This window comes from Mercenaria mercenaria, unplaced genomic scaffold (assembly GCF_021730395.1).
Source record: "Mercenaria mercenaria strain notata unplaced genomic scaffold, MADL_Memer_1 contig_551, whole genome shotgun sequence".
NCBI classification, from domain to species: Eukaryota; Metazoa; Mollusca; class Bivalvia; order Venerida; family Veneridae; genus Mercenaria; species Mercenaria mercenaria.
Genome location: NW_026463432.1, coordinates 51,956 through 69,075, shown reverse-complemented (window position 1 = coordinate 69,075; position 17,120 = coordinate 51,956). Strand labels below are relative to the sequence as shown.

The 17,120-nt window shown below is 35.2% G+C and overlaps 1 protein-coding gene across 1 annotated transcript; it reads right to left on the bottom strand.

Annotated features, from left to right (window-relative positions):
- Positions 1-535: 535 nt before the first annotated feature.
- LOC123544622 (glycoprotein-N-acetylgalactosamine 3-beta-galactosyltransferase 1-like) lies at positions 536-16,121 on the bottom strand (the record flags this gene model as incomplete). Its single annotated transcript, XM_053535858.1, has 5 exons — positions 15,870-16,121; positions 4,146-4,307; positions 2,350-2,588; positions 1,091-1,246; positions 536-673 (listed from the first exon to the last, which is right to left on the bottom strand). Coding segments are annotated over exons 1-5 (843 nt in total), but the record flags the coding sequence as incomplete, so codon positions are not given.
- Positions 16,122-17,120: the final 999 nt, after the last annotated feature.

Genomic DNA, 17,120 nt, shown 5'->3' with positions numbered 1-17,120 from the left:
ATCCTGTGTAGCAGTTAACAGAGATAGGCTACTTTTCAATTGCATTGATATAACATGGACAGGATTAGCAATGACAAACGGTGACAACTCAACAATTTCACTCCGTACACAAATTAGTTTCCTTGTCTAGAGAATGCTTAGGGTACGTCTTTAACTTATAGACTACTTTTGTCATAGTAAACAAGGAAGAGGAATCCCTTGGCAGCAGAATCTAATTTTTGCAAGAAAAAATCGTAGACTCGGTTTGACTGAGTCTGTGTACGAAATATTATGAAATGTTTAGCAATTTTCAAAATCATAAACACCAGTTGCAGTGGGGCCCTATCAAGGAGATATATTCAAATCGCTCAATAGTCCCAAAAGAAGCATATTTTGCATTCTGTTTGCGATGTCAATTTAAATATGTAGAAACATGCTTTACGGCATTACAAGAAAATTAATACTGTATAAGTAAAACAACTTTCTAAATAATCATAGTGAATTTTCTGTTAGTCATAGGAAAACAAGCAATAGAATGAGGCTATATGAGACTCACAAAATTGGAAAATTGATTCCACGCCATATTCTGCATCGGCTTTAGATAAGGCGGTATTAAAAGACGTTTTAAGCTTGCTTGATGGAATGTTTCTTTTCCATCTTTATCATATGAGTTTAATACAGGTACTTCAGATTCCTGTAATGTAAAGCAAAAACTAAACATAAAGGAATATATAAAATATATGGCAATCTTTTTTAAAGTTATTATTCTCTTGTTTAGGTTTGTTAAAATTCAAATCCGTAATTATTAGTATGATTGGAATTTCAAATATGAAGTTTCATATAAATCCAGTGTTTGCAATGAAAAGAAATGATAAGTACACTCGAGAAAACAATGTGACTATGTCTAAGTTTCTTGAATATTCTATTTATTTCTGTTTTAAGTTACCCAAGCTTTAATATCAATAAGTCTTTATCATTTTGCATTGATTGTCATCATTCAGGACAATATCTCACAAACTGACACGCTTTTCCCTCTTTATTAATGTGAAGAATGCCATTTTGCCATAAAAGTAATAATCAGTACAAACTTTCTAATCAATACAGTACGTACATTTAAACATAAGCTAATGTTGAGATTCTCATTTGAACCATCTTCCTCACGGCAGCCGTTTTTAAATCCCTTATGTATCAACTGATGAAGACCTTGCCAGCTAATTGCATAAGATCCTCTTCCACTCATATAACCATGACGCTGTGTTTCCCTAGACTTTCATATCATTAAATAGAGAAAAATAGAATATAAATTGTCATATAAAGAGACCTCCGTGGCTCAGTAGTTAAAGTCGTTGACTTCAAATAACTTGTTCCTCATCATTGCGGATTTGGGTCTCGCTTAAGGCACAGGAAAGTCGTCCAGCCTCTTTATGTAAGTTCGGTGGTTCTACTTTAATTCCCCGCCCGGGAGGAGCGCACTGGGTCCTCTTTCACCATCGTAAGCTGCAAAGTACCCATAAGACATATAATTGTGTCAACGTGACGTTGATCTGACAAAAAAGAACAAATAAGCTTGATTAAACATCTCTAAAATGAAATCAGCTAGTATTATACGTAGCATTTGATTTATACTTACAGCAACAATTATACAAATTTGGACAATGTGCAAATGCTTTAAAAAGCACAGTTGGGACTACCCAGTCAGGGTCAATATGGGAGTTTTGACCATGCACATAACCTGGCACGTTAATTAAAGCACATAATTCCGGCCATATAACATATGTTCTAATGACGAAAAACCATGGTATGTAAATAATAGAAATACACATGAAAAGGAACATAACTGTAAGTTTTAACTGAATCTTTTACAAAACGAGACACAAGTGGAAACACGAATAGCGGACCCACAGACCAACCTTTGGACATTTCGTAACGTCTCATTAACAGACTAAATGAAATCGAGTCTATTCTTATTTGACGTAATCGAACTTTATTATTCAAAAAGATCTTCTTAAACATTTTGCGATCATATATTTAAAAAAAGCCCTTATAAAATTAATGTTGCATGCAAAGAGGGAGTGATACTGCAAAATTATCGGTATTTTTGAAATATTAATGATTCACATTACTTATAACAGTAAGTAAATTTTGCAGGCTCGATTTGACTGAACCTGTTTGTTGACGACAGTAGAATTGCATGCTAACGTCAATGCCCCACTAGCCCCGCGCTTCGCAAAACTCTGAATTTGCACATTGCTACAAGTACTAAAAACGTTTAGAGGCGAAAGGTCACAGACCTTCAAAGAGAATATTACTTATTCATTAAAATTTAAAATTCTTTTGTGTTTCAGTCATACAAAAATCTATCTACAATACCTTCATATGAAAACCTAGGTATCCTGGTTGATATGAGTCGACGTGTGAGAGAAGATTCCGAAGATTTTCCATAATAACATAGGTGTCAGTATCGCATTTGAATATCCAGTCAAAATTGCCTTTATATGTTTTGTACACATATTCAAGCGCAAGATGAATATTCATTGTCAGGTGATTTCTCTTCTCTGGAACAGGAGCATTTAAAATTGGTTCAGCTTTTGTTGGTTTGATCTCTTGCCCTTTAAAAACAGGAAAAAATAAAAAAAATAAAATGAAATGAAGTAAAATAAAACCTGCACAAGGTTTGAAATGTTGAAATGATCCCGGTATTCATGACCTACATATATTCATTATATCCAACACTAGTTCGTGACATTTAACATTTAAGAAAGGTTTCTACTTACAGATTATTTTTTCTTTTACAGGGAACTATTTCTGTTGTTGCTTTTAAGAGTATCACAACAACACAGCTTTGGACATATGACATTATTTCCAGAATTTGATATTGGGGACAGACCCATATTTTCATCCGGGCTTTGTTTCGGGCTTGTGTGGGCATCACTGAAGAAAAGAAGGGTCAGTGGCTTGACATTTTACTATACTAATTTCGAAAATTTGACGACCTTTTATAATAGGTTTATAATAAAATCTTTAAAAAAAGATAAAGGTGTACATGTATAGAGCAAATTAGCAGTTTCGATAATTCTATTACGAACTGTGCATCTTCCAGAATGTAGAATCTCATGAAAGATTTCAAAATTGTAAGTCCATAAAATATCAGTTACATGGTGAACAAATAAAGATACGTGTGCTTAATGTTGTGATATGTGCAAGCGATTAAAGAGATGGCAAAATTCACGCAGATGTGTTTGCCTTATTTACAATCACGTTTCAACAGTTTTAGTTACAGTCTTTTATCATAAAATATATGAAGAAAATATGCCCGATTTTAAAACAGCAGACAAGACAATATCCTTTCCCTTATGCACGAACATGACTTTTATGTGGGTGCGTTTGTATGCGTCCGAGTCTATAATGGTGTCCTTCTGTTTTCTTATGTGTTGCTTGTTTTACTATGTTATTCAATTAGTCGTGGTTGTATATTTATCTTTGGTAACGAGTGTCTGTGCTATCGTGGTTTACGTTGTAGTGTGGCTGTAATTAAGGATCGTGGCATTCCTTTTGTATCTTAGGCCTTGTTCAACTTTACCCTTCGGGTTCATCCCCCCCCCCCCCACCACCCACCCGGCCCAATTTTGCCCCTTACCATTTCATTCTCTTCCATCCATATATGTACTTGTTGGATGTTTGAAGCAACCCGTCTGAAATGTTTTTCCATTACAGCTTTTTGTTGTGGGCCTTCTATGCAAATGCTTGGCTCTGTGGCCTTGTTTTAGTGCTGTGTGCTTCCGAGAAATCTACCCTTACCTATTATCTTTTGTTTTATTTATCCAGATTAAGACGTTAAGCCAAGAGTTTCGATGTATCATTTGTGCAGAACTACGTTAACCTACTGAAGACTTTGGGTAAATTATGTTATTCAGTTTTGTGATAAAGTAAAACAATTTTACAAAACCTTGCTTGAGAAGTGATATCAGTTAATAAATTAAAATAGTTTACGTCCAACCTCTCCACATGAGCAAGAGGAAGATATGATTTGCGGCACGATATTCCTTTAAAAACGTTACAAAACAAATGCACCACAACCTGGAAACGCAGGACACAATGAACCGTACATCTGTGCTCTCCTCACTAAGTTCTCCAGACGGACCCTCTTTGAGTTGATAATGTCTTACCATTAATAAAAAGGTGCTTATCACAACGCCCTGCCCACGTTTCGTCTACTGCTGCTATCTGCTCGCTTTCATTTGCTGATGCTAGGATGAGGCAGAGTACACGAATAGTACTTTTACTTGTATTAGTGCATTTCAATGATGGTTTTGCATTGTATGCTTTTCCTGAAATCAGCGATTGAAACAGTCAGGCATTCTAATATATGCAGACAAAAGCTTAGAATCTATCAAATTATCCATGAAAAGTGTTGAAGGCAGCTAGGCAAAAAAATAGCAAACTAGTTTTTGATCTGATTATTAGAGTTAAACAATAGGCAAAATCCCTCATGCCCCTGATACCAAAGGTGCAGAAAAAAATCACAAAAATGAGTACAGGAAGACATACACTAAAGAACTTTATCCATACATGGCAATTATTTCTTTTTGCAATTCGTAATAAAATGTTTTGATATTCACGTGCCATTATTTATCAAATACGGTCCATTATGTTAGTTCTTAAATAATTGTTACGTGACCGATGTCTTTAGTACACATGCAGCTCGAGCTGTGATTAGCAACACTCTAAATTCATAGCGCGCATTTACAGCAAGAAACTTTTATTCTCCGCTTTCTCCGCGCCCACAGGCACGGAGTATTATTTGTGTATGCAGTGTGCTGTGTATGTCGTAAATGACGACTTGTCCTTTCGATTGGCAAAAATTCATTTTTTTTTTGTGTTTAATATCTGATCTGACCCATGGCAAAGGAATCAGATTATACAACACCAACGAGAAAAATAATTTTCACTTGAAAATAAGAAGGAGCAAAGTAATTAAAAAAACCCAGAAAAGTAAGCAATTTGTGTCGGACATCACTTTGAAAATTACTTTTTCAGATCGATGAATGCCCCAGGAGCGAAGAGAACTTTTTCATGTGTAACAATTACAGAATTTATTTTATTTCAAATAGTTAGTTATTATACTGTAGGCATTGCTATTTGCCACATTTGTTTCATATGATAGGGGATATAGGCCTTTTAATTCCAACCGAATTGCCGGATACTGCTTCGTTACTTTTTATGCCAGGTTTTAAAACTATTTTATTGTGTTACTTTTAGTGGTACAGTAAATAAATAAGTTTTATACAACTACTTTTTATAAGCATTTGTTAGGGTTTATTGTGCATTTGTTAAGGAGCCCGCCCGCTTAGCTCAGTAGGTAGAGCGTTGGTCTACGGATCATGGGGTCGTGAGTTCGATCCTAGGGCAGGGCCTATGCTCTCCGTCACTATTTGATAAACGACATTGTGTCTGAAATCATTATTTCTACACCTCCGATTCATGTGGGGAAGTTGGCAGTTACTTGCGGAGAACGGATTGTACTGGTACAGATTCCAGGAACACTAGTTAGGTTAACTGCCCGTTGCATGACATACTCTTACTGAAATACTGTTGAAAAACGGCATTAAATCCAGAACAAAACAAAAAAATAACATCTGTTAAGGATAGTTGTATTTTATATTTCGAGTTGTAACTATGTCATTATTTTCTATGTATTTCTATGCAACTTATTACACGATGTGTACGTCTGCAACAAACATCAATAAACAGCGTATCATATTTTAAATTGAATTATACTTCGACTGTTTTTGGAAGTTAAGTATTTATATGTTCAATATTTGATCTCCATAATTATAGTAAAAGCTTTTTACAAATGTAATATAAAGCATAAAACTGGCCTTTGAACCAAAGTGACTTGCATCTTAATGTATCCTTGCTCTATTATCTCAATGTAGCTGTTTTACAGGCGGACCTTTAGCAATATCAGAATAAAGGTCTGCTGATTGTACAACATTGACCGTTTGTCCCTACCAAAATACCAGTTGATCAGTATATGACTCTATATACATGTAGTGGTTAAGGTGTATATAGTAGTGAACATTTTAGTCAATTATTCATTGCTGCGTATTCAGAAGCTGTTCTCCTCTCCTAAGGCGGAGGTGAAGAAAAAACAACAAAAATACCTTCTAAGTAAATACACCAACGTAATCTTTAACATATAACACTTGCGTAATTATTTTCTTGTTCCTTTAAAACTAAGTTTGAAACTCAAGTCATTTCGAAGGAACAACTTTGTGTATACATTGCATTTTATTTCTTATACCGAATCTTTTGGGCCAATGTCGCATGGGTCATGAGCAGTCAATAATTAGGTCACTAAATACAACGATAAAATTATGCTCACACTACAGAGGCAAAGTTTTTTCTCCAACATACATGTCATATTAAGGTCATAGTGATAAATAGGTTTACAGACAGAAGGTTGCAATAATTTGAAGAACATTGCTGATTCTGAAATGATTACATGTATGGTGTATCATATGAGTCGAAAGTTTGCATTGCGTGCGCGCACTTTTAAAGATATACGGGCACCCATGAAAATATGCGTCCAAGCATAGATATATATAGTGTATATTCTAATACGTGCACGCGTAAATATGTAGATGAACACTTATATATAGACATGCGCTTGTTGTATACGTGCCCTTGTGATTACGCGTACAATATAAATTAACGCTACACGTCAATATATGGGTGCATCTACATTATATATGCGTGCACGTATAATAATATACATATGGGGGTATATATTTGGGCATGCACGCACATTCTGGCCGCACTAAAATATACATTTGCTCCTATATTATTACAAGTGTATGCGTAAATATATACGTGGACGTATATTTTTAAGCATTCACGCGTTATTCTGGGGCCTCGAATATATACAATCGGACAATGTTCTAGTCGGCCGTTTCCAAGCATAAAAGCTGGACTAATTTCCAACTGGATTTCCATACATTTCTCAGAAGACGGCCATTTCTTCATGATGCTTACATTCTTGCATATCATTTTAACATTATACAAGCATTCTTACACAACTTTTAAAATTTTATCATATTAGCCTGGAAAACCTGCACTTCGCAAACATATGGGACAATTTTCCGATTGGATTTTTAAAATGTGCACGGCGTACATCCAATCCGAATGTGGAAAAGTCCGAATTGACATTTTTTTTTCAATTTATTTTTTGTACATAAATATTTTTGAAATATTACAGAACTGTTCAATTTCTCATTGACCACCATCCAAACTAAAGTAGATTTTTCCACGTCATTTAGAAATACTAAGTAGTGAAGTTTGCCAAAATCGTGGTTTTGCAAAGATATCCTGGTGATTGTTTGACACATCTATTCAGTCTGTTGTTAGACTTTTGTGATTTCTTTGATTTGAAAAGAAAGCATTCTGATGCAATATAGGTTAAGGTTACCCCGTTTGTTAATCTAATCCAGCTTACATTGAATAGATTGTTGTTCAATTAATTTCCTTATCTGAATTTACGATAATTTAAAAGCAGTGATTTGAAAGGTATTGTACATTCAAGAAGACAGTCACTAGTTATGATTAGCTAAGGCAGCTAATGTTAACTGAAGAATTTAAAAGGTGTATTCGCATCGGGGTTTAAACTTTCTTTTATGAAGAGGCTGCTAGACTGACTGATGATTATAATTTAAACAATACAGTTTCTTTTAACAAACCAAATGCTTTCAAAAGAAATCCTCTTTACCAAATCAAACCTTCTAGGTTCTCATCGAGTATAATTTTAATGCAGGAAAATCGAAAAAATCAAAATTTACAGATAATAAACCTACCGAAAAACCCTCGTCTATACCTTCTTGAAAATATTGCATGGACACATTGTCTCTGAAAGCTTCAATCTTAAGATGAAGCAAGAAAGATACGAGGCATTACCTGTCTGATATCTACACCCCATCCTATTCTGATAAAAATACTATTTTAAAGTTTAAAATCTGATGGGTCCCATATTTTAGGTCTTCTTATCCGTCTCAAATTGTAGGAAATTTTATCAGAAAATACATAAGGCATATCTTCAGCCAATATCCGCATTTGATGCAATTCGTATAAAGATACTTCAGAAAATGGGAAAAGCACAAAGCTTAGTATATAACTTCTTCAGGGCAAAACACACAAAAAATGAGCATGAGATCCAAAAAAAGAAAATTAAATATGGCCGAAAAGTCCAAGATGGCCGCCATGCATGTACATATTTTAAAGAAATACATAATATTATCAATAAACCTAATATAGACAGCGTTGTTTGTGCCTTGTGGCGGTCGTAAAATGTCTCTACGTACATTCAATCAGCGCTGTTATATTTCGATATTCTCAGATCGTTCAGCACGATTTTTATGTCGTGTCTACCAAGGTGGTTCCAATACTCCCGCTTTCATAGCTTTTGGTTTTGTATAATCACCTCTTGGATATGGTGGCTGCTTTTTAATTTTGTCTTTTGACAGTTCCTGTTATTTGCAGGCTCCATAACTTCTGATCCCCATTCTAAATTCCAGTTTGTTTAGTTCTTCCCATTGTATTTTCGTTTAGGGCAAATCCGTTATTTTTTCTTGGGACCATACGCCGCTTTTCATGAAATTACACGCTAGTGTATCATTGAAGGTTCAAAGTGCACCGCCGTATGAACACCTCTGCGGATGTCTCTCATTTTTTTTTTTTTTTTTGTAAATGTTGAGTTCTGCTCAACTCTGGGCTAGAGGGCGCGGACGGTAGCATGCATTTCCACCACCGCCCATGAACAGGCTCAATCAATTTTTTCGTGTTGAGCATTTTACAGTCATCGCTATTATTAGTTTATATCACCTGTTTGAATTAATGTATGTATATTGTATATATAAAAATACTGCACCCCCACCAAAAATGAAAAACAAATGTTGTCTCCCCTTGATACAAATTTACTAGTACGCATAAAAAAATAACAGAATGCATTTATGTGAGTCAGAATTAAGGAAACAATGGAAACTAACATATAAAGAATGTTTAAGATAGCAGCAGTCCAAATAATTGTAAAATAGTATTAATACAGTCGACCTCCGTTAACTCGAACCAGTCGGGTCCAACAAAATTTGTTCAAGATATTGGTAGTTCGAGTCATCGAACAATATGTAATAAAAGAATTTGGTCTGGACCTGACGATGGATTCGAGTGAATGAGTCGTGTTTGAATCATCTGATTTCGAGCGAGCGAATTTTGACTGCAGAGTGTATTAGTGGATAAATGTGATTTACTTTGTCATTAGTTTTTGCGACTCAGAATTTTATTAGTGTTGCTGTGTCCATCTAATCTATTAACACTACTGATGACACTTTTGTGAGACCATGGTACTTCCAATTAAGCGGTCTGATGTAAGAAGAACGCCGTCTTGTCAAACAAAACTAACCAGTAAAACTCGTGATTACCTGTGAATCAAGCATTAAATGCATTTCTACCCCTTCCTACAAACAAACTATTCATATTTTTCTGTGGTATAGATGAAATGAATCACTGAACTGTGATACATCGATCTATATCAAGAAAAGCTTTTATTTTCAGAATATGCCTGAAAGTCGTTCTTTTCGGACGTCTGAACTGCGAACCGACAATTATACTCTCCTAGCCATATTTTTATCCCCGCACCATTGACAAAATTTTGATTTCTTTAGGATTCTTTTGAGATCTTGTTTTTTGTCTTCTATAATTGAGCCTGACTTAGATTAAATGCTTACGATAGAGTATTTCAATACTCTTCTGAACAACAAAACATGGTAAGTAACTGATGTCAGTGAGGCTTACAGCCATCTTTTCACGCAATGGCCATAGTGTACATTCCTGCATCGTCTGCTACACTTCTTCAAAATGCTAAATAAGATAATTGCCTATCAGGTCGGGCACACACGGGGTCGGGTTTTCTATCCCTTTCCTAAGATTCCAAGTCAAGATAACTAAGGCTGACCAGAGGTAATTTTTGGCTCAAGGACCAGTTTCGTGCCAATAGCTTCTGAAGTACATGTACAACCTAGCTAAAGACTGTCGAGGAAGATGTAAATTGTCAAAAGTTCTGAAATGCTCTGCACTGGCTTATGCAAGTTATCTACCTACACGTTCTTGTGTGTACTAGCAGGCACGTGTATCTGACATGTACCTTATTTTAGATTCCAGCTCTCTGTGCTGAGTAATGGACGGATCCAAAACTGTCAGTTATTAAAATTAATGTTAACATAAAACAGACTGTCCAATCGGGACTTTCAAATACGACTGACGTAGTTTACACAACAGACAACATGCGTTTTGATTGTGATACCGCTTTTTAACACTTGACCTTGGTATGAATAGAATAACAATAGAGGGAGGAGTAAGATGAAATATATCTACTAAATGTTGAACTGTCCATATATTTTAGAGAATAGTTACTAAGCGTTGTCCATGAAAGCAACTTTAACATCTTCAACCTTACTCTTATTTGTTTTACAGTTAGCGTTACATATTCAATAATTATGTGAGTAGTTTGTTGTGCAGATATTGCGACAGCGTGTGCATAATAAGGATTCTTGTGTCGTTTGATCCTACTAGCCTTTCGCTAAAATTATTCTTGCATTTCTAATTCCTAAACCGAAAGGAGCAGTTGTAGTATTTGGTGTCATAGAAACCACAAAGGAACATCTTATTCTCCAAATTACCTACCACATATATAAAATGTTTCATGAAAAAGTCTGTAAAATTAGTACTTTTGTAGTTATTGAAGAATCCGCCATTTGCAAATGATAGACGGACATACAGACGGATGTACAATGAAAAAATAAAATAGCAAGCATGTTCTCAATTTTTCCTTCTATCTATGTACAATTTTTCAAGTGACAATCTCTCTTAGTTTTGAAGAAATAGCAGGATGACACTTTTGTACAATATTCGTGGACTATTTGTTGCCATAGCAACAACAGTTTTTGCCACAAGAAAAAAAAATGACTTTGACATTCTTCACATTGATATCTATCAATGTACCATGAATCATGAAAAAATCTGTTGTACTTTTAAAGTTACCGCAGTACTCCACTTGGTATGGCTGAAAAATTGGCAGGGGGTAATCCATAAGGCCCTTCCGGCTAAACACTGGTGGCTGTCGTATAGGGAATACAAGAAGTATATTATAAACAACATATATTGAAACAAAAAGTCCCTTTTAAAATATGAAAAAAAGTTTTCGATATGATGATATTACACGGAATTTTAAAGGCTATATTTTAGCCGTATAACCATGGAAACAGAAAACATTTTTACAGTATTTAAATTGTTTTTCTTTGCTTTTATACAAATTTAAGATTTATTTTAAATATATATATTTATAGGGGATCTATCTAAGGCGCGAAGCACCGGGCATGAAAATCCCCGAGACGGTAACGTCCGTATATATTTATTCGTCTTTGTTGTTTGCATATACTGAGGTAAATTTTTCGATGTTTTCCGGTTCCGGTTTATGGACACACCGCAGACTATTTGTCTGCATGAACATCCGAGCACCCTGAATCAGTCACAGGAATTTGTAAACCGTGCCAACATGATTTTTATTTACTTCTTTTTCGTAATGAAAACTGTACATGCAACTGAAAAAAAAACACTTTTAAAACAGTAAAGAAGTGTAAAGGCCGTCAAGTGTTTGCGTGGAGTGCAAACAAAAAATCCTAGAGCCGGTGTGAGAACACGGTGAATGACGTCATCGTCACGGCTTCTCATAAATTTAGCAAAGTATTATATTCGCTGTGAGAAGTATGATGACACTAAAATTATGTAAACTTCACTGTTTATAGCGAAGTTTCACTTTCTTTTGTGTGTTGAATATTTCTTTGTAAATGGATACATAAAAGATAAATCCCCATGCTAGGCGGTGCCTTAATTTATATTATTTTGGTGCATTTTGGGAATGAACGGGGATGAATGAGAATATGATGACCTTTCATTAGTATCTCATACGGTAAAAATTGACTTTGGCGGCCATTTTTATAAATGGCCGCCGTATCGGCCAACTTGAGAGATATCAAATGGGTCCAATGACAAAAAATGTTTTATTTACTTTGATAATGTTTTGCCAACTTTGGTGCTTTTCCCATTTTCTGAGGTAATTTGGCATTTCTTGTAACGAACAGATCGGACTAAAAACTAAATCAGTGGACCAGAAACTGTTGACAACTGTGTATACTTCAAAAAGATTTCCTTGAACTATCTTTTTAAGAAACTTTTAGTTCAACTCCAATTGTTAATGCTTTAATTTAATTTTAACATTTCTTGGTTCCTTTAAATCTGTACACTCAGATTAACATATTGCAACATGTATTTCATGATTTAGGCTTCTCCGGCCTATCATCGAGCATATTGTTTTGATACAAAGAAGGGATGAAGATATTCGAGAATCATTTGGTTTCAGTCATAAGTGTTTGGTCACATTCTCCGTATACCTTAAAGGAAAAAGTCTTTCAGAAGATGACATATTTTTTAATTTTCTACAATATTTTTCTGACTTCTGAACTAAGTTGACAAAAAGATTGTTAATCAGCAATTTTAAATTTGCAATTTGCTCATAACAGAATGAAGTCAAGATTTGATAACTGTGCCGGAAAAAGAAGTTTTAAACCTCGTGACGGAATTTCAACACTTTCGTCTATCCCTTGTTAACCATTAAAAGCTAGACATAATGGTCCTTATACTGTTGAGAAGTCAGATGGTCATGATTACATCGTTACCACTACTGGAAGGTGCAAGCAAAAGCCTTGTGTCACATTAATATGTTAAAAGAGTACAGTGATATAAATTTATATTATGCCACATGTATCCTACCACTATGCATTTATCAGGCCGATATCTGCCTGCCGTGTAAACTTGAGCTTTATACAGTCAATGCAGGTTATACTGTCAATGCAAATGATGGACTACTTTTTCAAGTAGATGTGCTATAGGCAATGTAAACTGAGCTGTGTTCGAAGCTCAAACATTTCATCATTTTATGAGGACGGCCAAGGTTAATTTTTCTTTTAAAAATTGGTTCACTCTATCCTAGTAAACCTCCATACGAAATGGTACGGTGGCGGTTTTTAAAGACTGTGTGAATCGTCCTTGACTTTGTTTATTTGGCGTTCACTCAATATTTAGTTAGAAATTTACACAAATAACCAGATTTAATCAGTCGTTTATTGTAATTATTGGATCTAAACCATTCATGGTGGAAGGAATTTCATTATCTCACATTGTCTTGTACGAAACTGGAGTAAATTCAAGACTGCGGGCATTTGAATTTATCTCAAGCGTGGATTTTGGCTGTGTTTTATCCGAGTCAAAACCATTCTGCTTGTTTTGTACGCGAATGCCCTGTTAGCACCGATGATTTATAATACACAGAACTTCAGAAGGCAAAGTATGAGGCATGAAATAATGTTTTATTGTAAGGAATCGTGTGTAACTGGATCAAGCAGACAAGGGGGTTGAATTTGAAGGGCGTAGGAATTCACAAGTGAGTGAAATTGTGGATTATTTTTGTATAGAAAAAAAACATTTTGAAATTAAATATATGTTATACACAGATTTTATTGACTGTAGGATAAATAGAATATTAGGTTACTGTCTTTCCTAACTTAAGTTTATCCACCTCGTCTCCGAAAGGTTTATCCCCCTCGGCAAGCCTCGGGTCGATAAACCTTTCTCCAACTCGGCGGATAAACTTAAGTTAAGAAAGACAGTAACCTAATATTCTCTATTTATATAGCACTCTATTCATGCACGTGTACACGTTCAAAAGACCTTTACAGAATAAATTGCAAACGATACAAACAAATACGCATCCCCCCCAAAAAAAACATTCCACATTAACAAAATTCATGAATGTAAAACATATCAATTAAACAAAACAAACATACATACCAACATACATATATACATATTTAGAAGTATTTAAGTGACCCTAGGATAAAATACTGTTCTACGCTGTTTTATGAAGAAAAAGAAAAACACTAATGTATCGGTCGGTTAACGAAAAATAGTACAAAGAAGTGTTTTTTTTAGCAGGCTCCTGAAAGCAGCTAGCGTGTGAGCTTCCCTGACCTTGACGGAAAAGGAGTTCCAAAGCTTTGGAGCAGTGAACGAAACGCTGCGATTGCCATACATCATGGTTTCAGTTGTTGGCATAACCAGTGACAGCGTGTCTTGTGATCGTATGTTTCTGACCGGGTTTTACACTTTTATCATATCCCTAATATAGGCAGGGGACTAACTGTGTAAATCCTTGAAGGTGTGGGTCAGAACCTTGTACTGCAACCTGTATTTTACTTGCAACCAGTGGAGCTCCATCAGAACATATGTTATATGATTGTGACAGGGCGTCTTAATGATGACGCAAGCTGCCGTGTTCTGGACATGTTGCAACTTGTTAAGTGTGCTGTTTGAAATACCATTGCACAAGGCATTACAGTAGTCTAACCGTGAAGTAACCAGGCTGTTAATAAGGGTCATTGTTGCATTACTGTTAAGATACCGTCTGATGTGACCTATTCTGCGTAGTTGTGCATATCCAGCTCGGCACCCAGAGTTGATTGTTGTTCCATATCCATACTGTTGTCAAATATTGCACCAAAATTTCTAACACATTGTGTGGATTTTATAACAGAGTCACGGACCTTCACAGAGATGTCATCAATGTACTTGGAGTTACGCTTTGGTGTAAATAGTATTACCTCCGTTTTGTCAGCATTAAGCTTCAGCATGTTGCAATGCATCCACGAGACAATTTCACCTAGACAGCTCTCAATGCGGCGCAATGCCTCACTTCTAGCCACAGCCTCTATCGACTTAAAGGATAGGTAAAATTGAGAGTCATCGGCGCAGAAATGATGAAGAAGTTCATGACGTCTACATATAGCACCCACGGGTTAAGTGTACATGATGTTCTTTGGACCAAGCACTGAACCCTGGGGCACACTGTATTTCATCAACATAGGCGTCGACAACTCACCATCAACGCACACAATTTGATAGTGGTTACTAAGATATGGTCCATGCAAATGCTTTTTCTGTGACTCGAAAATAGATCGTGATAGAAATAACACTGTCGCACAAGCTGTTAATGTTAGTTTACCTGTTAGTGAGAACTTTGAAAATTCAAGTGATTGTTAACATGCGAACACTGAACATGATAGGAGCACTGTCCATGATCTACTGAAACTTCAGCATTCAGATTATCTACAGCACCTAGATGAAAAAAACTCATATTTGGAACCTCAACAAAGAGAACAGCTAAAGCAACTTACACACGACTATGAACATTTTTTTTCTAGATGTATCAAATAGAATTGTAAAAAAAAGGATGTGACATTAAACTGACAGATTCAACTCCAGTCAAACAACATCCATAAAGAATGAACCATACAAAACGGAAATACTTTTTGAAGAATAAAGAAGTTAAAGTTCCTACAGTAAATCATCTTATATATCACCAGTTGATAAAATATGTATTATACATCGACTACATAATTTACATGTAGCATACAAGCACACCTGTAGCAAGTTTCTAATGATAATTCTGACCTGTTTCTAGTAGCTTGTATGAAGAATTATGGTCAGTGAGTCTAAAATAAATATGGAAATATTGCGCCAATTTTTGGCTTTTACTATTGTGATTACAATCTCACTAAAATGGTGATAAATAACTGAAATAGTTAATGACTATAGAATTAACAACAAAGTTTAAAAAAAAAAAAATATTTTATCATTCTATAATCACTTAAGGTATTGCTTTTTCCCACAGTTATAACTACCCAGATATGGCATAAACATATAACCATACAGCAATAAAAATTACAAACCTTGTGTTTTCGATGTGTGCAACAGTATCAGAAAAACAATTACTATCGCTGTACACGCAACTAGAAGTAGCTGTTTTCGAAAAATGACACTTTTTATAAACGAGGTGTCAAGACCAAATTCAGAATGATTTTCATTAGACAATTGCATCCTTATCGTATCTTTCTTAAACAGAAAACAAACTCGGAAATTAAATAAAGAACAAATTCATAAGTCGAAGTATTGTAACTGAATCTAAAAGAAAGAAAAATATCCATTGATGCGCTCCCTATAAATAATGCCCCGCAAAATTGTATTGGAAACATGTAAAAGGCGAAATGCTTCCAAACCAATACCAAGACTAGTACTTATATGTCACATGCATCTACTGAATGGATAATATTGAAACTGATTTTTCATCGTTTCAAGTTCTGGTAAGTCCATTTAGATGGAGAATGTTCCTGACGTTTAATTTATATGAATGGGAATCTATTGATTTTGTTCGTCACCGAAATTGTATGAGGGAAATTTGGTTAGTCTATGTTTTGTCTGAAATTCATTTTAATCTGATCAAATTCTTCTAAGCTAACACTATAATGTATATTTTAAAGTCATAAAAAGGTATTATTTCTTCTAATTTCCTATGAGATCAATTATTATTAATATCTTAAAATATTAATATCTTAAAATATAATTTAGATAAGTTACTACTTAGTTGTTCAAAGCTGTAACCCTCATTCAAATATGTTTGTCAGTGTCAGTATCAATGTATATCTCCTCTTTGATAGTCTCTTGATGCATTTGGTTTCGTTTAGTAGATAACATTGCTTAATTACATTTTCTATCCGTCCCTTCGCTGCATATCATTCATATGTTCTCTTTGTTGAAAAATCACTGACGTTCTCATATCCACATAGAAAATGTAAGAAAACATGCCCCACAGTATATCTGACACTTCACACAAGAGGCATCTGTGGCCGAGTGGTCAAGTCGCCGACTTCAAATTACTTGCCTTCACCGATTTTGGTTCAAGGGTCAATCGGGACGTTGAATTCTTCATGTGAGGAAACCATCCAGCTGGCTTCCAGAAGGTCGGTGGTTCTACCAAGACACCCGACGTTGATGAAATAGCGCACGGGGTTTTACTTTTGGTCTCCCTTCACCATAAAAGCTAGAAAATCCTCATATGACCTATAGTTGTGTCGGTGCGACGTTAAACTTGGCAAAACAAACAAACAAACAAACAAACAAATTCTGGATTTAAATGCAGGCTC